This window comes from Fusarium solani (genome assembly GCF_023522795.1).
Source record: "Fusarium solani strain SB1 chromosome Unknown bctg00000005, whole genome shotgun sequence".
NCBI lineage: Eukaryota > Fungi > Ascomycota > Sordariomycetes > Hypocreales > Nectriaceae > Fusarium > Fusarium solani.
The window spans coordinates 3,214,732-3,241,239 of NW_027072153.1; the positions used below are offsets into that span (position 1 = coordinate 3,214,732).

At 45.6% G+C, this 26,508-nt stretch overlaps 9 protein-coding genes across 9 annotated transcripts; 4 read left to right on the forward strand and 5 right to left on the reverse strand.

The window, feature by feature from the left end:
• Positions 1 to 660: 660 nt before the first annotated feature.
• MRS44_009484 (uncharacterized protein) lies at positions 661 to 2,074 on the forward strand (the record flags this gene model as incomplete). Its single annotated transcript, XM_046273137.2, has 4 exons — positions 661 to 757; positions 811 to 1,124; positions 1,172 to 1,302; positions 1,354 to 2,074. 4 exons carry the CDS (start codon positions 661 to 663, stop codon positions 2,072 to 2,074), a joined length of 1,263 nt encoding a protein of 420 aa, XP_046125288.2.
• A 1,005-nt stretch (positions 2,075 to 3,079) lies between these two features.
• MRS44_009485 (uncharacterized protein) lies at positions 3,080 to 3,529 on the reverse strand (the record flags this gene model as incomplete). The annotated part of the gene is made up of 1 exon (XM_065621306.1): positions 3,080 to 3,529. One exon carries the CDS (start codon positions 3,527 to 3,529, stop codon positions 3,080 to 3,082), a length of 450 nt encoding a protein of 149 aa, XP_065477378.1.
• A 549-nt stretch (positions 3,530 to 4,078) lies between these two features.
• MRS44_009486 (uncharacterized protein) lies at positions 4,079 to 5,179 on the reverse strand (the record flags this gene model as incomplete). Its single annotated transcript, XM_046282754.2, has 1 exon — positions 4,079 to 5,179. The coding sequence occupies one exon, from the start codon at positions 5,177 to 5,179 to the stop codon at positions 4,079 to 4,081; it is 1,101 nt and encodes a 366-aa protein (XP_046125287.2).
• A 1,044-nt stretch (positions 5,180 to 6,223) lies between these two features.
• On the forward strand, positions 6,224 to 7,000 carry MRS44_009487 (uncharacterized protein; the record flags this gene model as incomplete). Its single annotated transcript, XM_046280350.2, has 1 exon — positions 6,224 to 7,000. One exon carries the CDS (start codon positions 6,224 to 6,226, stop codon positions 6,998 to 7,000), a length of 777 nt encoding a protein of 258 aa, XP_046125286.2.
• A 772-nt stretch (positions 7,001 to 7,772) lies between these two features.
• On the forward strand, positions 7,773 to 9,947 carry MRS44_009488 (uncharacterized protein; the record flags this gene model as incomplete). The annotated part of the gene is made up of 3 exons (XM_065621307.1): positions 7,773 to 8,598; positions 8,694 to 9,621; positions 9,674 to 9,947. The coding sequence occupies 3 exons, from the start codon at positions 7,773 to 7,775 to the stop codon at positions 9,945 to 9,947; spliced, it is 2,028 nt and encodes a 675-aa protein (XP_065477379.1).
• Positions 9,948 to 10,113: 166 nt separating this feature from the next.
• MRS44_009489 (uncharacterized protein) lies at positions 10,114 to 11,073 on the reverse strand (the record flags this gene model as incomplete). The annotated part of the gene is made up of 1 exon (XM_046267883.2): positions 10,114 to 11,073. One exon carries the CDS (start codon positions 11,071 to 11,073, stop codon positions 10,114 to 10,116), a length of 960 nt encoding a protein of 319 aa, XP_046125284.2.
• Positions 11,074 to 13,427: 2,354 nt separating this feature from the next.
• MRS44_009490 (uncharacterized protein) lies at positions 13,428 to 16,116 on the forward strand (the record flags this gene model as incomplete). Its single annotated transcript, XM_065621308.1, has 4 exons — positions 13,428 to 13,850; positions 13,913 to 15,113; positions 15,162 to 15,257; positions 15,320 to 16,116. The coding sequence occupies 4 exons, from the start codon at positions 13,428 to 13,430 to the stop codon at positions 16,114 to 16,116; spliced, it is 2,517 nt and encodes an 838-aa protein (XP_065477380.1).
• Positions 16,117 to 16,414: 298 nt separating this feature from the next.
• On the reverse strand, positions 16,415 to 18,477 carry MRS44_009491 (uncharacterized protein; the record flags this gene model as incomplete). The annotated part of the gene is made up of 2 exons (XM_065621309.1): positions 16,415 to 17,066; positions 17,111 to 18,477. 2 exons carry the CDS (start codon positions 18,475 to 18,477, stop codon positions 16,415 to 16,417), a joined length of 2,019 nt encoding a protein of 672 aa, XP_065477381.1.
• A 6,648-nt stretch (positions 18,478 to 25,125) lies between these two features.
• On the reverse strand, positions 25,126 to 25,532 carry MRS44_009492 (uncharacterized protein; the record flags this gene model as incomplete). The annotated part of the gene is made up of 2 exons (XM_065621310.1): positions 25,126 to 25,287; positions 25,341 to 25,532. 2 exons carry the CDS (start codon positions 25,530 to 25,532, stop codon positions 25,126 to 25,128), a joined length of 354 nt encoding a protein of 117 aa, XP_065477382.1.
• Between the last annotated feature and the right edge of the window lie 976 nt (positions 25,533 to 26,508).

Here is a 26,508-nt window from a genome sequence, read left to right on the forward strand (position 1 = left end):
AGCCGGTAGCGACCTTGTTGGCCTCTGTGAAATACCTGTCGCCCGAATTGCAGAAGAAAATAACATTCAATTTTCGATGAAATTATTAGGAATAGGCAAATGGCTCTCTAATTCTTGATAATGCGAACTTGTAGCGTCGTCATAGAAATGCATCACCAACAGCCTCAATGATGATCGCCAGGATGCTCGGATTTAAGCCACGATCTGATATCTCCGACTGCTGACGTACACTCTTGGCTGTGCCGCACGGCCATGCTCCCCTGACATGACTTCTCCAAACCAGCCGGGGCTTGTTGTACGCGTTTGCCTGCCCTCGTACTATCGCGGTAGGTCAACAGCTAGGGCATCGGCCTTGTGGCATCCAGAAGTATGTTTAGCGGATGACTGATGACGCAATTTTCAGTTGACTCGGAGATGGAGACACAGCAGCGTCACTGCTGGGAGTGTCGCAGACGCTGCTTAGTCTGCGATTTCACAGAACCAGCCTGCAAAAGATGCTCGACTGCTGGAGTCGAATGTCCCGGATATAGCCATGTCAAACCTCAAAGGCTAAAATGGCTTGCGCCTGGGAGAGTCACATCTCGGAGTCGGAAACGAAAAGGGTCCCGTTCTCCTTCGGCCCTGGTGGAGAATGATCCCGGCAACAAAACCAACGACGCCATGACTAAACCGGAAATGATTATAGCTTTCAACACGACCATTCCGCGATACGAGCTGAGGACCGATGTCTGTTCTTTGCCTGAGGCTGCAGAGTATTGTAAGTTTCATGGCTAAACGGTCTGATAACGACCATGATCTAACAGGGGGTAGTCAACTCTTGCATATACAGAGAGCTGGCCCCTATCCAAGAACTTGGCAACAACCCTCACATCTACCAGCTTTCTGTCACACATATACAACGGGCCTTCAACAAGCCTGATTATCTGAACTTTGGAATGCTCTGCATGACCCTAAGTCACCGCATCAACCGCACGAGAAGCGATCCTCAGTCCAAGCCATTAGCTGAGAAGTTCTACTTGTACTGGGGACTTGCAGTTCGGTCTCTTAACGAGCAACTTGATGTGCAAGATAGACAAACAAGTGACTTGGTCATGGCGGGGATCATGACTCTTCTTCTTGCCGATGTGAGTGCCTGTGCTTTCAAGTATGGCTTCTTGCTAAAACGTTGTAGGTTCAACAGGGGACTTCACTCAACTGGCGATGTCACTTGGAAGGAATCCACAAGCTGATTACGCTACGAGGCGGTTTTCACGCAGTGGCCAGCTCACCAAGCTTGGAACCGCTCCTCCTTTCCCTCTGGTTGTAGGTACTCCTAAAATACATGGCTGGTACAGGACTGACCTCATAATACAGCGTCGCCGTCATTGGAAACACGACATGCCCTGCCTCGGATCTGATCATGACTGAATCATACCTCGATGCCGTTGAATTTCTGCTTGAGAAATACGGCGCGGCAGTATCCCCCATTCACATGTGTCCCCTGCCGCTATTCGCTGAGATTATCAAGATCAACCACCTTCGCATGAGGACAATATCTTGCGACTTCTCTCTAATTGAAGATCGCTGGGGAGAAGGCTTTGAAATACTTGAGCGGATCCATGGCTTTTCATCAGAGCAATGGGCCTCATCGAAGCCATTGCACCAGGACGACTGGGTGCTGATAGGCAAGGTCTACCAAGCCGCGACAGCACTCTATTGCATTCTATCACTACAAAGTCTGACTGTCCTCCCTGAAACTCCGGACCTCAGAGCTTGCTGCGCTGCACACGGTCAGACCCTGTGGCTCCTGCTGAATGTAGGTCTTTCATGCCCAAGGACCAGACGATCTCTCATCTGGCCGCTGGTCTTGCTCGGCGTGGAAGCTGCCCATGGGGGACCAAAAATGCGAGCGTTCGTTTCAGAGAAGCTGCCCGAGCTAAGCTATGATGCTGGTACTTATGTGCCCCTAATGGCCAAGAGCGTTCTTGAGTCATTCTGGAACTCGGGAGAAACGCGGTGGGATGCCTGTTTTGACAGGCCATATGTTTTTACGAGTCAGATTGCTGTCGACACAAGTCGCTTATCACCAGACTGAACCTGGTGGGTAACGGGGTGGTGATGGCTAGGGTGAGAATCTATGTAATTTGAGCGAGCTTCTTGGAGAGGTGTAATGAAGCTCTGGACACAATCAACCAGTTAGCCATCATAGCATTATATCTCAATGCTAACATAGTCCTTCAAACCATATTGGTCGACAATAATATGCATTAGCTCCAAGGCACTGCCTCTGGAGTCCTTGTCCTTGAACTCAAATTTATAAGAGTCTAAATTGCGAGTATTAATTATTTTCGTAATAACATCTGGTATCATCATAACACCAACCGCAACACACAAGCTGGCACCGCTAGTGTAGACATCGCTCTGGACCGTAATTCTCTTCATCTTTCCTTCTCCGCGGGGAATCTAGCCACCTCTTCTCTTTCCCTCCATCTCTCAGACTGCCCCAGACTTCCACCAAGTCAAGGGCTTCACAGGTTTGTCCTTGAACCACGTTTCTGCACTCCAACGGCGAGGCGGTGTCACCTGAACAACGTGCTGAAATGGTGAATAGAGATCGCCAAAATCCACCAGTTTCCCCTGACGCCAGTTATCCGGTTTGCAATGAGCAAACTCGAAGCCAGTTAAGTAGAAGAAGTCAATGTTGGCCTGGGTGACATTGAGATCATGTTCCTTGACTCTGGAGCTGACGTAGTCGTATACAATCGCCCAGCGGTAATCTGCTTCTTCAAGGCGGTAAGAGTGTCCTCGCCATTCATATTAGTGATAGTTCTTTGGCCAGTTTTTCTTGTCGAGATTTAGCCAGCCGTGGCAGCGGTTGATATAGTCAGCTGAACACATGGGGGTAGAGGACTCAAATTCTGGGGGATTCTGCTAGCCTTCATCTGAGAAGCAGTAAAGGTTTTCGAGCTTTAACTCCGATGATTTCGGGGACGGGTGTACCATGATCGGAGTCTCTGAATGTTCAACTGCCCATCGGATCTTCTCGATGATGGCCACATGCCGGGCCTCATCTTGGAATGGGAATACAAATGGTTTCTCTCTATTGAGCGGCTCTTGCGGGCGAGTATTCCAGAACTGTGTCCACTGTTAGCCTCTGGAGCATATCCAATTCGCGGGAGAGGTAGCGGACTAATTTTAGAGCATAGGGGCCATCACCTCCTAAGGACACCTTGAAGACACCACCTTCCACACCACACCCGACACAGCCATGCCACTTTATTGGGACATGATGTTTTTGGAACTGGCGAAGGAGAGGCTTACAGAAGCCCTTCCATTTCATGGGCGGGGGTGTCTCGAGTAGATGGGCCGAAAGAAATCGTTGCCCTTTGTAATTATAAACGTTGATGGCGCCGTCGGGGCGGGTTGGAGGACCATAGACCTGAATGGAATCGTCCAGTAGAGGTGTTGCGTCTCCAAGTGAGGCTAGAGGATGGGGAGAGATGTCTGCAGCCACCTTTGGCGCATCTTCTGTTCCCTCTGCCGTAATCATATCTAGAGGGTCTCTGCTTCTACAATGCTCCTTCGGCAACAACTAGAAGCTTTCAAGGTGACAGGGTTAAGGGCTTGGCTTTTATTTTTCCTTTTCGTCGTGAGTTGATGGGCGGAAGAAAGGAATGGTGACAACTGTCACAGATGTGGGACATATCACGTGCCACCCTTCCAACCTCCTTGATTTCACACGCCTCCTTTATGATGGCGAACTTCAGCAGTGGGGATATGTGCACAATGAATGTTGGTTTCTATAAAGGGCAAGCATGCGCCGCCTGCAGTCAGTGGTGGCAGAGCTCCAGGCGCGGCGGCCACCGGCATCGGTAATCGGGCAACTCTCCCAAGGGCCATGACTCGAAGCCAAAGAAGCGTTGTCGATGAGGTGACAGAAGACCAAGGAACACTAGTCCAGCAAGCATCATAGCTGACTTGACATAACTTTCGGGGATATGTAGTCTGAAAGCACCATAACAGCATCACCTTTTACTATCTAAACATCCATTGAGCAATCCTTGTCATCAATTGCATAGCATCATCCTCGCGGAACTGGTCACTCTGCAACCTCGACAACCAACTTCGTACAGCTCACCCCCCGCATCAGCTCATCCAACCCATCATTGATAGCCCCCAAGCCCTTTCCCACGACCTTAGGCCCTGGGCTCGGCCTGACCTTCCCCTTGGCCAGGTTCTCCCTCAGCCAGGTCCCCAGCCAATATCGAAGCTGAGTCAACCTCTCCTTTTCATCGTTCGCCGGCATCACGAAGATGGCTTCCAACCCATCCACCTCCTCCGCGTCGGAAGGGATAAGCGGCGCAGAACCAATCTTGGCTTTCTGGTTCTCGTTGTTGCTCTCGAGGAAGGCCTTGAGCACGTTTTGGCATGCCGCAAGCTGACCCATGGCAAGATAGCAGTGTCGAATCACCAGGCCGTCCTGTTTAGCTGCTGAAACGATCGCATCCGCAACTTGCGGGTCTTTGTAATCAAAGACACGATCCGCGCCCAGAGAGCGTACGTACTCGTGATTAACCGCGCTAGCCGTGGCGTACACGGCAGCGAAGGAAGAGCCGGGGTCTTCCCGCAGCAGCCGAGCGGATTGAACGCCCATGGTTCCCACGCTCGAGGAAGCACCCCAGACAAGGAGGGCTTCCCTCTTGCCCTTGTTATCCCTCTGCGTTGCTTCTCCGAGTCGTGGGATCCCCATTGCATCCCACGCGCTGAGAGCTACCTCGGTAGATACAGGCAAGGTCGCGGCTTGATTCCAAGAGATGTCATCTGTGAGAGGCATGGCGTGTTGCCAGGGGACGATGCACTTCTCCTGGAAGAAGCCATAGTCAGGATTGTAAGACCTCCAGAAGGAGGCAGCGTAGGCAGCAATCCGAGTGACGCCCGGTTGAAAGTAGAGGTCCTCGTTGGGATCAACAGGGACGTTTTCGCCGACCTCGAGCACCAAGCCCGACATGTCAAAACCGATGACAGTGGGGTACTCGGGTATGAAGAGGCCCGAGGCACGCATGATGTGGTCTGCCGGGTTCAGGGCTACGGACTTGACCTCGATTAGCAGTTCGCCTGGGCCTGGTTTGGGTGTGGGACGGGTTTGATGTTCAAAGGGCTTGCCTTTGGCGACGGAGAGGGCAGCGAGATGGGTGGCCATGGTGGACTGGGAGCGTAGGTATCAAAAGCTTTGGGGTAGAGGATCGAGTGTGGTATTCAGGTTAAAGACTCAGTGTCTTTCTTTTCTAGAATATCGAGGGAAACGTTCCCTCTTATAGGGATCATTCATGGCCTTCTTGCGTCAAGTACTCCATGTAGATGACGGAGTTAGAGGATGAAGCTCCTAGCCAATCAGAGACTCGTGCTCCCGAGCAACAGCTAGCGTGGATCTTGATATCCGAAAATGGGTTAGCTTACGGGTCCTGATAGCTGGGGAATTCGGGAGGATCCCTACATGATTGGCCAAAGCACTTATTTATGGCACCCTGCTTCCGACTGTCATCATCACCTCGTCTCAGCCTTTCCAGACAATCCGACCTCATTCAATCCTCCGTTAAGTCCGCTCAAGCTCACTACATCTCTCACAGCCAGGCTGGCAGATGTGCTGAGCACCCCATTAGCAGCAGTCATGGCTTCAACCTGTACAACCGAAGTTCGAGAGCGCAGAACTCTGCGGCGGTCGAGATATGGCTGCCGAAATTGCAAGCTTCGAAAACTCAAGGTACCTAAAGCAACCCAATTGTATTTACACGGGGAAACGATCAAACTAATTTTCATGTACTCGTAGTGTGATGAGAGCAAGCCGCAGTGCAAGAGATGTTGTTCATTCGGTGTGTTATGCAACTTCATACCCAACATCCCTGACCTCCACCCTGTCGCCGCCGACACAGCCAAGCCGATGATTGTTAGAGGAAGAGCAAAGCTGCACCCGTCTCTCACAAATGCCGTCTGGACATCTGATGCATCTTCATGCTATCAATTGAATGCAAGGTGTCAGGATTTCATTACCCGCTATCTTGGGCGGAGTCTCCTCACACCAGGTGACCCAAACATGTTACAAGTGAACCGCAAGCTCCTGGAACTAGCATTTACTGTAAGTCTCATTACAATGGTTTCCATCTGACTCCTGTCGAACAAGATGCAGGCCAGATTGCCCATCATAAACTTGGCTTCGGCTAATATATACTTTTAGCACCCCTTCCTAATGCACGCCTCCCTCGCTGTGGCATTTACATACGACCGCCATCTGAACAGCCCCTCAGATTATCACCGAACTCGAGAAGAGTGCTATCACTGGTCTCAAAGCGCAGGCCTTTTCCACAAGCGATTAAGTGAACCAATCGAGGCCAAAGACAAGGATCCAATCTGGGGTACTGCGGCTGCTCTCGCTGTCCTGACCTTTTCATCTCCCGAAGCAACCTCACCTGAAGAGTCGTGGCCGCTCAAGTCATCTGGCCCTTTAGATCTCAACTGGTTGCGTTTGAGCGAAGGAAAGATGGCATTGTGGCACACAGTCAATCCGCTGCGACCGGACAGTCTTTTCCATGTTATGGCGGCTACTTACGCTCAGATGTACGCGCCCTTTCCAGAGAGAGGTACAAATGGCGTCCCCATAGACTTGGCTGCCTTGTGTCGGCTTGATAGCTCATCTACGGCGGAAAACAATCCGTATTTCGATGCCGCCCACGGAGTATCCAGGATTCTGGATATTCCAGACGACGAACTCACAACTGGCCCAACTCAGCTCTTCTTCCGCAGTATTCGTGGCCGATTCAAAGACCTTCTCTGGAAAAGGGACCCTATAGCGTTATTGCTACTGTATCTCTGGTATCACAAAGGAGGTCGTAGTATATGGTGGATCGAACTCAGAGCAAGGGTGGAATGTCCTTCCATCTGTTCCTATCTGCGGTTGTATCATGGAGACAATTGCGCTATACAGACGTTTCTTCCGGGAGGAGCTCTCGCCAATAAATGGAACTAGTTGTTTCTTGTAATGTTGGGGTCGATATCTAGATAGCTACCCATGGCGAGGATAGGTTGTGTTTTTTGCAGCATTCAGAGGCTCCAGGTGCCTCTCCAGGGTAACTTGCTAGGGACCGTTAAAGCGGCCAACAAACCCACCCCATCTCGAAACGCAGTGCCGACAGAGCCGAGAGAGGTCAAAATCCTCGGATGTAGAGCCTCCTAGCCTGAGTAATGGATATCGGCAATGTGTCGGCTCTCATCGTACCGTACCGTATCGTATCGCAGCAAACAACTCTTTGCGATAATGCACAAATCCCCACAGGATCGTCACCCGCAAACTCCGATTGGAAGTGCCTCATGTGCGTAAGCCCGCCTAAACTCCGCAGGCGGGCGGGCCTATGACATCTTTGCTCGGAGCCCCGGGGGTTGAAAGATGCATGCCCAATTTTCGGATACAAAGAGCGGTTTTTATTTCTCTTTCCTTTTATTTCTTTTCTTATTTATCTCTGGACTCTCTGCGACACTTGTTGAGTGGTCGCGTGAGACAGGAGGATCGCTCTCTGCTTCGTTCTCGGTTTCGCAATCGTGTCGAGGGGAAGCCGCCACAAAGAGGGGTCTTTTTTTCACGGGCATCCATTCCATTCAGCCTAAGCAAAAGAGAGTAAGACGTCAGCATTTGGGGCTCAGCCTTGGACTTGATCATCGGATACGAACTCTATGAGCATAAAGAGGTCATCTTACGCTTAGGTCTCTCTTCTTCCAGCTTCATACACTTTTCCATCGCCATCATGAGTCGTTTAGCGGGCTGGTTCCGCGGAGGCGCCGCCGCCAAGGCTGACGATGCGAGCGACACCAGCTCGACCAGGGACAATGTCGCTAAAGAGATGGAGGATATCGACGATGCCATGAACTCGGCCGGACTCATCATGAATGACGACATTGACGGAGCTTGGGAGCGACTGCAGACGGGTGACTCGTCTTTTCATCAGCTGGGTCTTGCTGTGACTATCTTTATGCGATCAGTCCTTGGCTTTGAGAAGGCCGTCATGACGGAGACGACAACCAAGCTGGATGAGTGCGAGGCTAGGGCTTGGGCTGACTATAAAAAGGCACAGAAGCATGGAAAGGCGAGGGCTGGGAGCAAGTTGTATCCCCCAGGAACAGAGTATGAGCTTGTGCGTGCTGAGACGCAGCTCATGGGCGCCGTCGTTGGTGTTCTCCACGAGAGTCTCATCGATGCCATGAAGAGTTTCCTCAAGCTCCGCAAGGCATTCATCACCCTCGATGCTATCATTGAAGCTGAGAACAAGACGCTGGGAAACAAACCTGAGGGACAATCGCAGGCGTCATTATCTGCCAAGGCAACGGATGATGGCTCCAGCAGCATGGAGAAGCTCGAGATTGAGTCCAAGAGCGGCGACGGATCCTCCGGAACGCAGACACCAGCAAACCTGGAATCTTCCAGTTCTTCGACAACGACTCCAGGAACCAGCACCGAGGACGAGAATCTTGACGAGGGAGCGCCGCTGAAGGAGGCTAGGTCAAAGCCCACCGAGTCCGACACCGTTCTTCTCGAGAACCCCTCGACGTCTTTGTCCACTCGGGCGCAAACATGTGCTTTGGACTTATTCTCCTCATGCTGACGCTCGTTCCCCCCGCTTTTTCTCGAATTCTGTCGGTTGTTGGGTTCCGAGGAGATCGTGAGCGAGGCGTTCGCATGCTCTGGCGATCTACCGCTTACGCTAATGTGAACGGCGCCATTGCTGGTCTGGTTCTGCTGTCGTACTACAACGCCCTTCTCGGAGCCGTGGATATCCTTCCTGACGAAAAGGACTTTGACGAAGGTGCTGAGATTGTCGGTCCTCCCCGCGAGAAATGCGATAAGCTCTTGGCATCTATGCGAGCACGGTACCCAGACTCGAGGCTGTGGAAGGTTGAGGAGGCTAGACAGCACGGCAACGAGCAGGAACTCCCCAAGGCCATCGAGGTCCTCACGACTGGTGGCGAGTCCAAGATGAAGCAGGTTGCGGCACTCAACAACTTTGAGCTCTCCATCAACGCCATGGCTATCCAGAACTGGCCACTCATGCGAGACTCGTTCCTGCACTGTCTCGAGGTCAACGACTGGAGTCCTGCCCTTTACTACTACATGGCTGGCATTGCGTCTCTTGAACTGTATCGCAACGCGATCGAGGCTGGTGACGAAGGAGAGGCGAGACGACAAAAGGCCAAGACGGAGGAGTTCTTCCGCAAAGCACCCAGCGTCGCAGGCAAGAAGCGCTTCATGGCGCGACAGCTACCCTTCGAAGTCTTTATCCAGCGCAAGATCCAAAAGTGGGAAGACCGCGTAAAGGAGCACAAAGTCGACCTCGCCGACGCGATTGGCGCAAGTCCTGCGCTCGAGATGTGCTACCTGTGGAACATGGTCAAGCGCATGGGACCTGCGGAACTTGAGACTGCTAGACACGCTATGCGATGGGAGAGGTGCACGGCTAAGCCCGAGGTTGTGGAGAAGATGAAGGAGGAGCTTGATGAGATAGGATCGTGGGCGCTTATTTGTGCGGCGCTGTTTAGACAGGGTAAGAGGTTTGAGGAGGCGAGAGAGCTTCTGGAGACGCATGTTCTCAAGCATGATCGGTAAGTAACGCAGTTCTCACAATTCAACACGCCTGCTAACACACAAGCTCAGATCCGTATTCAAGGGTCCGACAAAGGACGACTACGTCCTTGCAGCAGGAACATACGAAAAGGGCGCCATCGCATGGGGAGAATGCTGCAACCCTCCCGAAGGCACCGTCGAAGAGGTCGCCAAGTACAGGAGGGAAAAGTACGACGAGTGTCTGCGGCAGATGGACGTTGCCAAAGTGTGGGAGGCGTTTGTGCTTGATGCGAGAATTGGCATGAGGGTGCAGAGTGGGTTGGAGACGTTGAGCTGGTTTGGTAAGAAGATGGGATACTCATAGATACGGTTTCTGGGAATGATTGAGTGTGGTTGTTAGACCTGATAGAGACATGGTGGGCATGGAGCGAGGCATTTTGGATACATAGGTATGGTCTCGTGTAAAAAGTCAACTTTTCAGCTTTAACGTTATGAACACTATACTACGAATGGTATCTACGATCAGCAGCTTAAGAAGCTCGCTTTGACCTCAACCTTGAGCTCCTCCTCCTTCCATCCTCATTCCCATTCGTCAACTTGTCAATCCCATCCTGAATCGCTCCCATACCACTATCCACCTTCTTAGCAGACCTCTCCTTAACATGATGCTTCTCCGCTTCGGCCTTGACATCCTCTAACACATCCCGACCTCGTCCGGTGCCGTTAACCCAGTCGAGGAATCCCCAGGCGCCATAATTGCAATCCCCACCACTTGCATAGTGCACCGCTGTCCGGCGCGTCATGCCGCCCATTATGATGCCCGGAACAATGCTGTAGCCGGACAGGGACAGGGTTTCCTCGGCGGTGCAGAGCGAAAGGAAAAGGAAGTAAGTCAAGAGGTGTGGTCGTAATGCTAGGGCAGGTAGGTAGATGGGGACGAAACGTTGGAGGAGCAGAGGGATTGGGTGGTCGGCAAACAGAAGAAGGCTATAAGGCGCCGCAGCACGAGCGTGAGCGAAGCGACGGTGGTATTTGCCAATGGTCGACGAGGAATGCAGCGTGTAACGGTGGATGTAATACGTGAGCACCTCTCTCGCCGTGAGGAGCAAGACAATATGCTTCGCTAGCTGCCATGGTAGTGGAAGAGTCGACGTCGTCTTGAAGTCATTGTCTTTGAAGACGTAGGAAAAGCCCAGACTCGAAGCGCCTTCCACGCCCGTCACGAGGGCGAGGTTGAACACGACGAGTGCAACCTGGCGGGCTAGTATGCGGGCATCACGAGGGGGAGTGATGCACGGCCGCCAAGTTTGATGGAGTCGGCGAGGCTGGGAACCGCGGCATCGAACAGAAGCGTGAGTAACGACGGTATTAGATAGAGGACTATTCGTATTGCGAGAGAGCCTAGGAGGCGGATTCGCAGGGGAGTATGGGAGAGGACGAGAGTCGTCCATGTCATGTAGAAGAAGAGGAGGTTGAGGGATGTCGACCATGACGCCGAAGCAGGCGACAGGAGGTAGGAGAGTATGGGTAGAGAGAGGAGGACATCCATCGTGTGCTGACGTTTGATGTGGTTGGTGATGATGTCGTGGTGTTGCTAAACTCGTATCGCCAGCTCAAGACACAAGAGTGAAGTGTAAAGAAGCAGAATTCACAACAATGCAGCAACGGGATCTACGATTATTCTACTCTTGGAGGGGGAAGCTCACCTTTTCGCGACCATGACGTCGCAAACACATCCTTTTCCATCCCAGAAACCGGGAGCTGTTGATCAAACTGTGGCTAGAAACCCCAATGACGTAGTTTGTGGCTGGTGTGGGCCAGTAGCGCTGGGGATGATTGTCGTCGGCAGCCCTACGAGGGATTTGGGTTTAAGAGGTGCATACAGCTAAAAGACGGAGAGGATTATTCGTCAACGGTTCAATAATGATCGATTAGGAGCTAGAAAGGGGTCATTTGACTTGTTCTCACGAGACGAAGGCGTGTTTCGTCATGGCGTGAGAAGTGTCCCAGACATTGGCGAATCTGCAGCTGTGAGACCGGACGCAGGAACAGAAGCTGCAGGGAGGTCCAAGCTGGCCTTTATCGAGAGAATCCCACGCGAGAATCTCCTCTTCTCATGGCACGTTGGAAACGCGCTACGCGTAGATCGTGGGCCTGTCAAAGAAAGCATTGGGTCAGGCAACGCAACAAGCACAGACACGGTCGACGGGAGAACCGGATAATGTTTCTTGATGACGATTTCCAAGGCAAACAGATGCCCAACAAATAAAATTGAAGCTGCTTCCGCTGTGGAGACACCGTAATCAATAGACAACCGGTCCGCATGCAGGTTTAATCAGGTCCCTTGCTTTTCCGGGTCCGACCATGACCTCTCCCCTCCGCGAAGCATGGCCGTCTCGAGTCGCGTAGGAATACGGATAGGCATGCCTTTTAAAGTTCTGCCATGGTTAAACTCTGACCTGAAAGTCCATTCCTCGCGTGGGCATTTAAATCGAATCACCGCTGGAATGCCAAAAGATGGAGAAACCTACCCCTGGGGGCGCGTGCCAAACGGGTAAGGATGCAAGCTCCAGGGGCAAAAAGCTCTTTTCAGGGGTCCCGCCCCAATTCTTCCTTCTTTTGGTCAGGGGTTCCCTGGACCTATCAATTGTTCTAGTGCGCAATCCCGCTAGGCTGGAGAGATTGAGAATGACGACTGACCCGGGCGGGAGATTGTACTAGAAGCACATGGCCTGCCTGGGGGTAATGTACTCTTTCAGGCTTCGTCTTGACTCAAGGGGTTCTTGGATGAGGAGACGAGAGAGAGGATGCAGCCTGCGCGTCGCGTGTGCATTGCATTGCATATCGTTGCATCGCCTTTCGAAACGGTTCTGGTGACCCCTGTTTGCTGAGAAATACATGTACATGCTGCACCCTACTCAAGCAGAAACACCCGGGAAAAAGAGACCAAAAGACCTGAAGCTCCTCTGGCTCGTATCTTCAGGTAGAGGTCATGCGCTGCCTGCTTGTGGTCGGGGGGCACAAACTTTCCGTGCCACACACAACACACCCCCTTACCATTCCTCTCCCCCATACTCTTCCCCGGGGACAACTCTTGTCTCTTTACACCTACCGCAAGAAAAAGGAAAGACGAGAGTTTATTTCCAACAATTGCATTTGTTCATTGATTGCCTTGTCTCGGGGCGAACAAGGACGTGCTTTTGCTTGTTGAGTTGACGCCACTGACTGTCTTGGACACCCCGACCCAGTCCGTCCCGCCCAATTCATCTCACAAATCGCTGGGCCTCGTCAATCAATCAATCAATCACGCCCGCGCGCACCCGCTTCCTTGAACCTCACTCAGCCAGCGTTTGCTTCTTCTTTTCCTCTTTTTTTTTTTCTGCATCCTTCTGTTTCTGTCGTGTTTGCTCCTCCTGCAGCGCACGTCCTCGCGCAGACGACCTGCATATCCCACCGCAGCCTCCACCATCACCACCGACAACCTAATATCCCCAATCCCCACGAAAAAAGCGACGGCGAGCGTTCCATCCCTTTAAGCCCAGAGCGAGCGCGCGCCAACGCCCGCGCCATCGCTGACGCTGCGAGACAACCCTCGAGACAAGTCTGGGACCGAGCCCACACCTAACAGAGCTCAAGACATTTGCACCTGTTGAAGCTTGGCTGGTCGCCTGTTGCAACCCTCGACCTGTGGCTCCCCCCTTTGACGAGACACCGCGCGCCGCCTATCCACTGTTTCCCACGTTTACGCCCTTCCATCCATCCATCCGTTCATCCCTCCCTTGGGATCAACTAACCTGCCTACCGTGCAATTCACAGCCCGCGGCACGCGGCGGCCCTCCCAACCATGGAGTACGAGTCGGCTGACATCCCCCCTATCCCGACCCGCGCCCATCATCACCACGCCCGACGTCGCTCTCTTCAAGGTCCCTCCTCCGCCTCAAACAAGCGTGCCAGTCTCCCTCCCGCCAGCCCCGAAGTCATCTCCAACCTCATCACCAGCCTCAGCGTCATCTCCAAGCCCGCCAACAACCACTTCGAGGTCCCCCCGACCAGCCTCTCTTTGCCTTCTAGCCCGGGTCCCGGCCACGGCAGCTTCGGCGTCGACTACGGAGCCTTTCACCAGCCGAGCCTCGACGAACTGAGACAGGACCCCGTATCCCTCGACGAGCTCGCCGCCTGCCCCCCGGTCATCCGCACCTCGAAGCCCCCGAGCGGCTTCTCCCCCTTACCGCTGCAAAGTCCCCCAAGAGCCCTAGAAGCCCCAGCCGTGAGAACTCGGGCGGCCTGCGCTCCTTTATACGCAACAGCACCTCGCGACCCTCATCCAAGGGGTCATCGGCCTGCTCCAAGAATGACGACACCCAGAGCATAGGCAACCTCTCCATCGAACGCCGAAACGCCCCGACGCCCGAGCTGAACCACCAACGATCGCATGATAGCTGGGGCAGAAAGACGTCGAGGAGCCAAAAGGGGCTCATGTATATGAGTTCGAAGGAGCAGCTCCGTGAGAGGGAGGTTGAGAGGAAGCGAGCGTCTGGAGGTGTTTCTGCGTCGTCTTCTGGTGGGCTTGCTGTTGAGAGCAGTATTCACAGTGGAGGACGGAGTGATCCTTTCTTTGCTGAGACGGCTATCCACGAGGAGCCTCCTGCACATCGGTTGCCTATTGAGCGTCCAAGCCCAATGGAAATTCCGGCGCGCGACTCGAGTCTAAGGAAGACGGGACAGGTTAGGCGATCAAGCGCGAGGAGATCAAGACGAGAGGATGGGCCACTGAGCGATGTTATACCTGAAGCCGAGGAACATCACAAGCCACGGGGGGAAACCGGGAGGAGAAAGCAGGGACATACCGCACATGACCAATTGCGGTCATCTGCCAGGTCACCAGTCTATGGGCTCCAAGAACCAGCTCCGTCCAAGACGACGAGCGTAGCTGGTCGGAGTTTCCTCGACGTCAGCCAGGATGACTACGGTTTTGGGGTCGACGACGATGATGATGACGGTGCGCCGTTCCCTGCTGTCTCACAAAATCGGCGGCGAGAACCAAGCAACGATCGTCACAGTCGTCGTCGTTCGGGTCACCAGAGCCCAATTCCTCCTGATGGTGTCAAGATGAAGCGGAGCAGTTCACGACTCAAGCGTCTATCTGGACCGCTGAGCCCTCGACCCGACGATCGAAGTCGTGAATCACCAAGTCCTCAACCAGTCCAGAACCCGACTCCAGCAGGATATGAGCGTCCCCAGTCAGCTGATTCCGTTGACGACGCTGTCGAGTCTTACCTCTGCTCTCCCCGCCTGTCACAAAAGATTCGACATCCTCAGACGGGTCGTGTCATCTCCTTTTCCGAAGTCGGTGACTCGGAAGGATCGGCTGTGTTTTGCTGTGTCGGAATGGGACTTACTAGATACATCACTGCTTTCTACGATGAGCTAGCGTTGACGTTGAAGCTGCGGCTGATCACTCCTGATCGTCCCGGTGTTGGAGACAGTGAGCCATACTCGGATGGGACTGCTACGCCGCTCAGCTGGCCAGGTAAGTTTGCCTTGATAACAGTTGAGGGACTGCCACTGACTTGACTAGATGATGTCTATGCTATCTGCCAGGCTTTGAAGATTACAAAGTTCTCCATCTTGGCTCATTCAGCTGGCGCCATCTACGCCTTGGCCACGGCTCTACGTATGCCTCAGCACATCCGCGGTAGAATTCACCTTCTGGCACCATGGATTCCTCCATCTCAGATGAACGTCTTTGGAACCTCGCAAACTCTTCCCCGACAAACGCTATCCCGACTTCGCAGCGAATCCTACGAGCCCTTCCTACCCCCATCCTCAAGGCCGCCAACAGCAGTTTCATGACCGCCACGAGCAGCTCTATTACAAGTTCATTACCCAAGAACCCCCGACGAGCTAAGCGGAGGACAAACAACAACGGTGGAAGAGAGAGTACAGCGAGCAATCGAAATGTGACGCCTAGCTTGGACAAGGAGAATATTGGTCACGACATGTACGGCAAGTCCAACGGCCATGGTGATCCTGACCTGGAGCCCCCGAACGCATCAGAGAACATGGATAGGATGCAGGTGCCTCAGGGCACAAGGAGCCCTGACAACGCCATCTTGGCAGCAGCTGCAGATGCCATGGCAGACAAGGAGCGTCAAATGACATACGACCTGCGGTTAACACACGCTATTTGGGAATTGGCGACAACGGGAGCAAACCCAGCTGTGGACCTCCTAGTATGTCTCGAACGACGACACACAATCGGGTTCCGATACGTCGACATTACTCGGCCAGTCGTCATCCACCACGGAAGCAGGGACACGCGTGTCCCTGTGGACAATGTCAAGTGGCTCGGCAAGACGATGCGGAGGTGCGAGGTCAGAGTCCTCGAGGGAGAAGGACACGGCCTCATGGCTAGCGCGAGCGTCATGGGCTCGGTGCTCATGGAGATGAGCAAGGAGTGGGAGGACTGGATGAAGGTTACTGGCGCTGACGGACGGAAAGAGCGCGGTAGAGACCGGAGGGGGAGAGTTTAAACATTTCTGCGGGAGCATTCTATTCTTTTTGTTATTGGTAGGGATCTTCAAGTCCCTCTTCTTTTTTATTGCTCCCCCGAAAAGACCTGAGAGGTCTGTCTTGATACCCAGAGAGCGCAGCATGATGTGGAGTCGAAAGGAAGCGTCATTCTCGTCTGGTTCTTACTAGCCATTTGGATTGTATGGATAATCTTACGGACAAGCAAGCAGCACCCCGTACTAGTTAGTGTAATGTCTTGTATGTTTCTCTTTGTGAGATGAAATAAAAAAAAATGTAATAAATCGCAACTCCTGATCTCTATCCTTCTGCTAGCATCCTGGTCCAGTCAAACTTTCTCCATCCCTTCTTGAATCCTTCGACTCGAGGATCGCCTCTCGTCCATCTTCCTTGCTTCTTGATTATGTGTGGTTCAGCATCTACAATACCACCCAGGACCTCACGAGCAAACAGATCTCCCTTGGGCCAACGGCCCGCATCCTCTACAACGTGGCCTAGTCCACCGTCGAGAGTGAACCACGCGTGGAAGTAGGGCATCTCCTTTGCGATGCATCGTCGGAAGGCGGACCGGCCCATGCCCTCGCGAGCCTTGGCACCCGTGTCGATGATTTTGCGGTGCTGACTCCACTCCTCGTCCGACGAGAGGAAGGCCTCGCGGAAGTAGGCCGGGGCCGTAGCGCCCTCTTCATATGGGATCGGCACGGCCACCATAGCGGCGTGCATACGTCGGTGTGGTGCAGCCGCGTTCTCGTAAAATACCACTTCACGGCCTTGGTCGTGGTACATTCGTGTCAGGGACTTCATAAAGTTGCGAATCTCCTCCCACTCATCATCGTCGCACTCAAGGAGGTTGGCGCGGTGTGCTATCGGAGCGAGCACGGCGCCTCCGGTGACACCTCGGGCTCCGTAGCAAGGGTGAGGAAGACGCGAGTGCCAAGGGCGATGATAGGTGCTAGGGGTGGCTGGTTTGTGTCTTCGTGGTGGCACAAGGGACACGAGTCGAGAGCTCGCGACATCTTCTGGAACTCGGAGACGGCCATGTTCTTGAGGTTGAGGTCGGACTTGTGCATGCGACGGGCGAGCTTCTCGGCGTTTTCGTCCATGTATTCGAGGTCATTGTCGAACTTGCCGTCCTTTGCGATGCGCTCTGCTAAGCGTAGGCCTTCGCCGCCGGCTTGGTTCTTTGTGCGACGCTCCTCGCGGACCATGTCTTCGATTGTCATTTCGGTGTTTTCCTCGACGTTGCCTCGCTCACGGCCGCGCTTGGTGGTGATGGCCTTGGCTTCGGCGCGTGTACCGGCGAGTTGTCGGTTATCCATGACGCTGAGAACGACGGCTTCAGGATCCTGACGCGCTGATGAGAATGCGGCTGCTGCCTTGTTGTATTCTTCTTCGAGCTGTGCGGCGTTTGGTGCGCGACGGAGCTTGGCCTTCATCATCTGAGCGCGTAGTCGGTTCAGAGCGGACTGATCCATAGCTGGCGTAGAAGCAGGCTGCGGGTCGGGAATGATGGTTCCCTGCTCTGGCTCGGGAGGAGGTTCGTCTTTGCGCTGGTTCTTGATCCTCTCGCGGTAGAGATCGCCGGTAGGCTTGTCGTGGCCCTTGTAGCCCTTTCCGTAGAGCTTCCTCCGCTCCATCTCCTCCTTTTCCTCCCTTGCATCGTCAAAGTCTCGCAGATCCCCAAAGCGCTCCATGGCGACTTCTTCTACCGGACGACCGCTCTCTTCGGCTGCTGTGTAGACGGCTTTGAGCTTGGTCATGCGCCAGGAAGAACCGGCGTCGCCAAAGGTGTACTCGACATCTCTCTCCTTAGGAATGTCGAGCTCGTCCAGTGTCTTGCCCTTGTTGATATCGTTGATGTGGACGTTGATCTCCCTCTTGGAAACGACCCGCTTCGGCTCGACTTTTGGAGGAGGCGACTTTGCCTTGTCTGGTCGGTGGATGTAGTCGACTTCGAGGGCGGAAGGCGCCGTCATCCAGGAGTCTCGCGTCAGAGGCTTTGATGTATCGACTGTGTCTTCGCTCCGTGGCTTTTCTTCGTCGGGGATGGGGAGATCTTCTTGAGGATCTGATGTCTTTTGGTGTCGCTCGTCCCGATGTCGATGCCGTGATCGATGTTCGTCATCGTCGCGCGAGTGTCGTGAGCGCTTGTGTCGATGTCCATCTTCTTCTTCATCGCGATGCCGACGATGCCGATGCCTGTCCCTATCTCTATCCCTCTCGCGATCTCGATCTCTGTCCGACTCGTGTCGATGGTGATGTCTGTGTTTGCGATGCTTCCTCTCCTCGCGGTCGCGTTCTGAACGTTCGCGCTCTGCCTTTTCGGCGGCAAGAGTCTTTTCGAATTCGTCGAGGCCGTCCATTGTGACTAGCACAAGAGGCTACGCGACAAAGAATGGAATGGGGGGATTGAATTGTAATTGGGATGTGAAGTTGAAGCTCAACTGTTACGTCAGGTTGGGAAAAGCTCCGTCCAATCATTACGGGGTCACCAAGTGGAGCCTCAATCGCTAAAGCTTGAGCTGGGTATCTGCTTGACTGCGCGGGGGCTTAATTCAATAAAAATGCCGCAAATAAAAGGTACTTCTTTTCTCACTTATTTTCTATAGTAATATTATTGATAAGTCGGGCTTATCCTTGAACCTATGTGTATTGCTTATGTTATTATTCTTAAGGGAATCCCCTCTTTCCCTTTTAGGCTATAATATAGCCTTTCTAATTAGGCCTAGTATGCTAATAATCTAGAGATACTATTAAACCGGCTATGGCCTGAATTGCTTAATTAATTAAGCTTGCCTATTGCGGCATTATCTGACCTTCCCCCTCTCTTTATTTAATGCTTTATATTATTCCTCTTTAAGACTAGCCTTAATTATATAACCTCCTTTTTTCCTTTCTAAGGCTTATAACCTATATCTAAAGTATATATATATAATAGCTCTAGTTTAATATACCCCCCTAGATTAAAAATCCCTTAATAATCTAATTATCCTTAGCCTTATCCTAAAATACCTACCTTTAGTATCTTAAGAATTAATATCGCTATTCTACTAATAGTATTTATAGCTTCTTAAGTTAATATATTATACGCTTAATTATTAGTCTTATTATTATATAATTGCGAGGTTTAAAACCTTAAGATAAGTCTTATATAATATATTTATATATCTCTTTCTTAGGCTTCCTTAATTAATCTTATTCTATAAGATACCTTATTACTTTAGCCTCCTCCTAGGTAATTTTTATATCTTAATTTCTACCTTAGACCTATTATCTAATTAGATTATTAATTAAACTTAGTGCTAAGTAAATCTTTCCTTTAAACTTAATACTAAGTAGATCTTTTAATAGCCTCTTATTTATTAGGAATAAGTATTATTTAAGTCTTTTATATTTTATACTCTAAGTTTAAGCCTTAATAAGTATATTACCTTTTTTTATTACTTTTAAGATTATTTAAACCTTTTAGGGCTATTTTATGCTTTTAATATTAATAAGGTCTATTTAATATATTAATAGCTTATAAGCTTAGATTTAAGGGCTTTTTTTTTAGCTTAATTATCTTAAAGAGATATAAGTAAGCTAACCTCTCTTTTAAGTCTTTTTATTTTTATTAAAGTCTCTTATAGAGTTTTTATATTTTTTTATTCTCTTTTAATTATCTTATTTATTAATTTATTTATCTCTTAGATAATTAATATTTCTCTAATATTTCTTCTAAGAAAATTACCTAATATAACCTTATATTTAAATACTTATATTATCTCTTATAAAATATATACTTCTCTTAAGAATATTAAAGAATCTTTATAAGTCTTTTTACTTTTTTATTAAATAATAATAAGCTTTACTTATTATATTTATTATCTAAGCTTTAATTTTTTATTTTAAGGCTCTTTTCTATAAAGAAATTATTATTTTTTATCTTATTTCTCTCTTAAATAATTTAAATCTCTTATTAGAATTATATAGAGAAATTTAATAATTAATAAGTTTTATTTTTAATCTTTTTTTTATTTTACTTTTTTTTAATTTATATAAATATTTTAAAGTAATTATTAAGGGCTTCTAAGGTTATTAAATTATATATTTAAGTATATTACTTTAGCTATTCCTTTAAGTTTTATAATTTATATTATTTATTCTTAATTAATAATTTAATCTCCCTAGTATATTATAATACTTAAAGCTATCTTTAATACTTTAAAATATTATTTCTAAGCTTATTTTTTTCTTAAGGTATTATTTATATTATATATAACTTTAAGATTTAAGTAAAACCTTAATATATTATTATAATTATTTAATTTATTAATAATAAAAAAATATATCTTAATATAATATAAATTAATCTTTTTAATTATCTAATTAAATATATTACTAATTTTATTTACTTATTTATTATATTTATATTAATCTTATTAATATAAAGCTATCTCTATTTAATATAACTTTTAGTCTTTAAGATATAATTTATTAATTATAGTTATAGCATATTTACCTCTTTTAAGCCTTATAATCCCTAATCTAATCTTAGGTCTTACTTTTATAAAGTAATTAATTATTTTAGGTCTTATTAGTATTTATATATAGCAGGTATTAAATTAACTTAGGTTATTTAATTAACCTAGCTTATAGACTCTTTTACTAAGATCTTTATAATATAAGATTATTTAAAAGAGTCTTAGTTATTTAGTTTATTTAAGAGGTATATATTTTTTATATTTATAATAAAGGCTATTTTATCGCGGCTTATATATTATTATTAAGGTTAGCTTAATTAATTTAATGCTTATATTAATAGTTATAATTACCTTAAAGAGAAATATAGCTCTAAGACTCTTAATTATTAAACCGGCTATAGCCTAAATTACTTAATTAATTAAGCTTACCTATTATGGTATTATTTAACCTTCCCCTCTCTTTATTTAATACTTCGTATTATTCCTCTTTGAGACTAGCCTTAGTTATATAATCTCCTTTTCCTTTCTGAGGCTTATAACCTATATCTAAAGTGCGTGTGTATAATAGCTCTGGTTTAATAATAGCTCCGGTTTAACAAATACCTAGCCTAATATTAAAGGCATATAACTACCCTCTAAGCTATTATATAGGGTTTAATCTAATATGCTTCTTTAGCATAAGGGTATTACTTTAATATTACTAAGGTTATCTTAAAATAGCTTTTTTTATTAAGATAGCTTTTAATTAAAAGCCTAAATATCTCTATATATTTTTTTAGGTTTTTATATTACTTAAATATAAATAAAATTATTTTTATTTTTTTATATTTATAATAACTTATTTATTTTAATCCTCTCTAAAAGCTTAAAATACTTAAGCTTAGGTAATTTTAATATTATAAGAGATAATTTTTAATTAAATATAACTTATTTTTATTTTTTTTTATTTAAATATTAATATTATTTTTTATTATATTTCTTTTTATAATATATATTATTAAGCTAATTTTTTTTTTTTATAACCTTAATTATATTTTTATTAATTATATAATTAATAAGATATTATATTTTTATTATATTACTTAGGCTTACTAAGATCTTACTTTATTATTTATAATTAATAATAAATAAAAAACTTATATTCTTTATAATTATAACTATAAGGGATATAATATAATAAGTAATTAAAATTTTTATTTCTTTTTATTTTTATTAATCTTTTATAAATACCCTTAGAGCTTGTAGGTATAACTTAGGCTTATTAAATAGCTATAAAAAACCTTTAATAATAATATAATAACTTTAATAATAATTAATCTCGCTATTAAGTTAGGTAAGTAATTATTACCTTAGTTAATTATAATTTTACTTAGAATTTAATCCCTAAGCGCTTAATTAAGCTAGCTTTAAGTACCTTTATTAAAGCTATCTTAAAAATAATACTCTAAGAGCTTATCTCTTCTTAGTAATTAATAAATTTTTTTTTTTTATAATTAATATATATTTTTTTTTCTCTCTAAGTCTTTATAATTAACTTATATATTTTATAAGTAAGCGCTAAGCTTTCTTTCTTTAAGATCTAATTTTATATAATAATTATTATATCTTTATATACTTTTAATAATTCCCTTATTTATACTCTTAAGGAAGCTATTTTATAGCTTAATAATTATAAAAATACCTTTTATCTTAAAAAGGTTAATATTAATAAGTTAACTTTAAGTATTAATATTAACTTTTTATAGCTTTTATCTTTTTATTATATTAACTTAGCTTTTAATTATATTACCTTATATATTAAAAAACCTTTAACTTATAATATTTATAAGTAAATTACCTTAAGGCTAGCTCTTAGAGGTTATTTTTCTTAGTAATAATATATTATTAATAATAATAATAATTCCTTAAGTAATAATTTATTTAATAATAATTAGGCTATTTATATTTATTTTTTTAATTTTCTTTTTATATTTATTAATTTTTTTTTAAGCCTAGGGTCTTTTAATACTATAAGCTTTTAGCTTTATTAAGAGGAGTTTATTTTATTATTAGTTTTAGTTATTATTAATATACATAAGTCTTATCCTTTTTTTATAATAAACTTATAATATACCTTATATCTTTTATTTATTTATTTAATATCTCTTTTCTTAATAACTTAATTCTAATAGCCCCTTTTAAGCTTTAATTTATTTATTTTTATTAAAGGCATATAATTATATAATTTCTTTTATTAGGGCCTTTAGGGCTAGTAATTTAATAATCTAGCTTTTTATTTCTTTACTTAAGCTTTAATTTAAGGGCTCTAATAAAGGTATTATATAATTATATATCTTTTTCTTTTTATTAATTAAATAACTCTTAATTCCCTTTTTATTATAGCCTTACTAAGATATTTTCTAGGCTAAGTTAAATATAAGATTATTTAAATTTATTTAATAAAAAAACCTTTATTAGGCTATTAATAATAAGCTTATTTAAAGAAATATATTTTATTTTAAATTTCTTTTTTTAATTTCTTACTTTAGCTAATAATTATATATATTTATATAATAAAGCTTTATATATAATTAAATAAGCTTTATTTTAATAAAGTAAATTATTTATTAATTATTATATTAAATTATAACTTTAGCTAATATTATTAGACCTTATTAAGCTATTAGCCTTATAAAATTAACTCTTAAGGTAAATAATAATTAACTTATAAAAATACCTTCTTTAATAACTTATAAAAGAGCTAAGAGCTTTATCTTTATAATAAATATAATAATTATATTTATTTATTTACCCTTTAAATAATTATTTTTTTTAAATAGCCTTATAATAAATACTTAAGAGCTCTTTTAATTTTTTATATTATTAATAAAGCTTATATTAATAGCTATAAGAAATATATCCTCTTTAAATCTTTAATTTACTTTAAAGCTAAGGGTATAATCCTTAGTCTAGAATAAATATTATAAGATCTAATTAATAGCTTAATAATATTAAGGGCCTAGGTTTTAATTAAATCTTATAAGCTTATTTATAATAAAAATAATATTTAGCTAAGTTATTACTATAATATATATAATTATATTTATCTTTCTTAAGTATAAGTTAATACTCCTTAGTAATATTAATTTATTATAAGAAAAGAGTTTTTTTTTATATTATTAAGATAATTATTTTAAATTAAGGTAAAGTATTAAAGAAAAGGTAATATATTTTATTAATATAAATAACTTAAGAGAATTATAATTAATAGCTCTCTTAGTCTTATATAACTTTTATCCTTAGGAATTAATAAAGGGGTTTTTTCTCCTTAAGGTAATATAATTCTTATAAATTTTTTATTAATATTATTATTTTTTTTTATTTATAAAACTTATTTTTTAATTAAGAAATAAAATAAAAAAAGCTAAAAAAGCTTAAAAGGTATATAATATAAAGACTTAATAATATAAGAGCATAGCTCCTAAACGGGTTAAGGCCGGCTAATTAGCTAAACCTCGGGCCTAGGGTTATGTGACCCCTCCCTAATAGAAAATCCTATAGCTGAGCCCTCTTAGGACTCGGCAAGTTAAAGTCTTATATATAATACAGACCTACCTTTTATCTATGATTTCACCCTAATCCAGCTATTAAGGCCCACTATCTTACACCCTGCTTATACCCTTATTATTATATAAGAAAAGGTAGGTCTAGTACGTAATATTAGCCCCCGCGTAGTTAAGGAGATTTACAGCGTGCGCCACCACGAAGGCAGCTAGTTAATAGACCGCCCATAGCTAGCATTGCTAGAGGCTGAGAGGGCGTTTTAATATGTAGGCTTTAACTCCGAGTCAAGAGAGTATGCACCTGTTGTTACGAATGAGACCCTTGCATAGTACCTCGGTGAAACTGTTATTTTATAGAAGGCTAACCGCGAGACACTTTAAGACGAGTATAACACCCTTCACGAGGCATATCCATACATCCAGACAGAAATGCTAATATTAGCTAGTAGCTTCCTAATCGCAGCGGTTAATACATTTATTAGCTTTATTTACTCTAAATTTAGTAGCGACTACTTAGAGTATCTTAACGCTATTAATAAGGAATCGCAGCGGGCAGCTATTAGGAATATTAATAAAGATACGGTTATATATATATATATATATATATAGGATAAAGTGGTAGAACTTAAAGAAACATTAGATAAAATCTAATGCCCTCTATTGCATTCTAGCACTAGGAAGATATTTTAATACTTAAGAAAGGTTATACTTTAAGGCGAAAGGGAACAATGCTACTGAGTCTAGAGATGGTAAGCTATGAGGATAGTGGAAGCGCTATAGATGCTGATGATTAACAGATTAGCTTGTTCATATATGAACTGAGCATTAGTTAACGAGCAAGGGCATAAGAATGCCTTCGCCACAGTCCTCACCCGCAAACTCCGTCTCTAAAAGCTCTCCCATGTCGCGCGCTCTGTATTCCGCAGGAGGCGAGGATACTCCATGATTGATGTCGTCGTCTCGTTCAGGAACGCCACTTCCCGAGCGACAGCCGGTGGCAGGTCGGTCATGACTTGATCAACTCTGCCACGAGCGCTCTCTTCCCGGGTAGCCCGTCGGCGAGCGACTTCAGCAGCTCCGGAGCCTCGGACTTGCTCAGCGGTGGTAGATCAACCACCTCCCTCAGAAACAGTGGCAATCGAACGAGCTCGAGTTGTGAAGAGATTCTCTAGTCCCGTATACTTAGCTATTCCTGATTCTGCTTTCTATGAGATCCTTGACTTTCTCAATAATAGTCTCTGCACGAATCTGGTGCAGCTCTTTTAGATTCTTGTCATCTGGCCATCTGTGTTGAACGGCTGGACTCTCCTCCCACGCTTCAAAGTCAACCACGAATAGTCCTTCACCGTTGAGGATAAAGTTGCGCGGCGCGTAATCCTCGAGAATGACACCAGAATCTCGAAGACAGCGCATTAAGTCGAGTACCTTCGTCTGCAAGTCGATGAGACTTCCGAGGTAGGAATCATCTAGGTCGTCCAAAAATGTGCCCTCAATATCAGATAGAACAAGAACTGGTTTGCTGTCGATAGTGGTGGTTCCATATGAGTCCCATTACGCCTCCGCTATGAGAGTCGAGTAAAGCCTGACCTTGAGAATCAGTCCAAAATATGGTCCCAGAATTCTCGTCAATCTGTCTCCGATGCCCGTCCGGGTGATGGCGCTTTTCATGACCCTCGACCTCCTGATCAATGCAGTGGACGCGAGCGAGGCTCAGCGGGTTCGCGATGATCACATTAGCCACAAACGGCTGGCTCTTATCAAGCCGAAGATAGATGTAGAACTGTAATTCTTGAGGTATTCCAGTTATCTAAAGGCTAAACTAATATAAATCAAACGACTTAACTATAAGATTACCCCCCTCATTCGACTATCAAGAGTGTAACGGATACCAAGGCCTAGGCCAGGTCCCTAGACAAGGATTACCCTAGAGTCCTTGGGGACGTGACCTAGCACGTGGGAGCGGATATTGGGAGGGCAGCGCTCAAGGAAGCAAACTTCAGTCTTGAACACAACAGAACCCTACCTTTGACTACATGACCTCTGTTATTCATGACATGAATGATATGTTGTTATTGGTGATGTGTAGGATTGATGGCTGTCCTACCAGGTGGCCTGCCCAGACGACAAGGCCATACAGCCTCACCATCGGGCCGATCAAACAACGGGCCATCCTGCCTATTCATTTGTTAGGATACGTTGTTATTCAATCTGCACCATCCAATATACAATCGACAAATCATGTCATTGTCCTATAGAACCATTAAGGGTATCCTGTTCTCATGCTCTGCGATCACCAACATCATCACATCATCGCAACTCCGGCATCATTCTCTATAGATAGACAAATGCCAAGTCACAATGGCACCGGAAAGTCGATTTCAGTAATCAA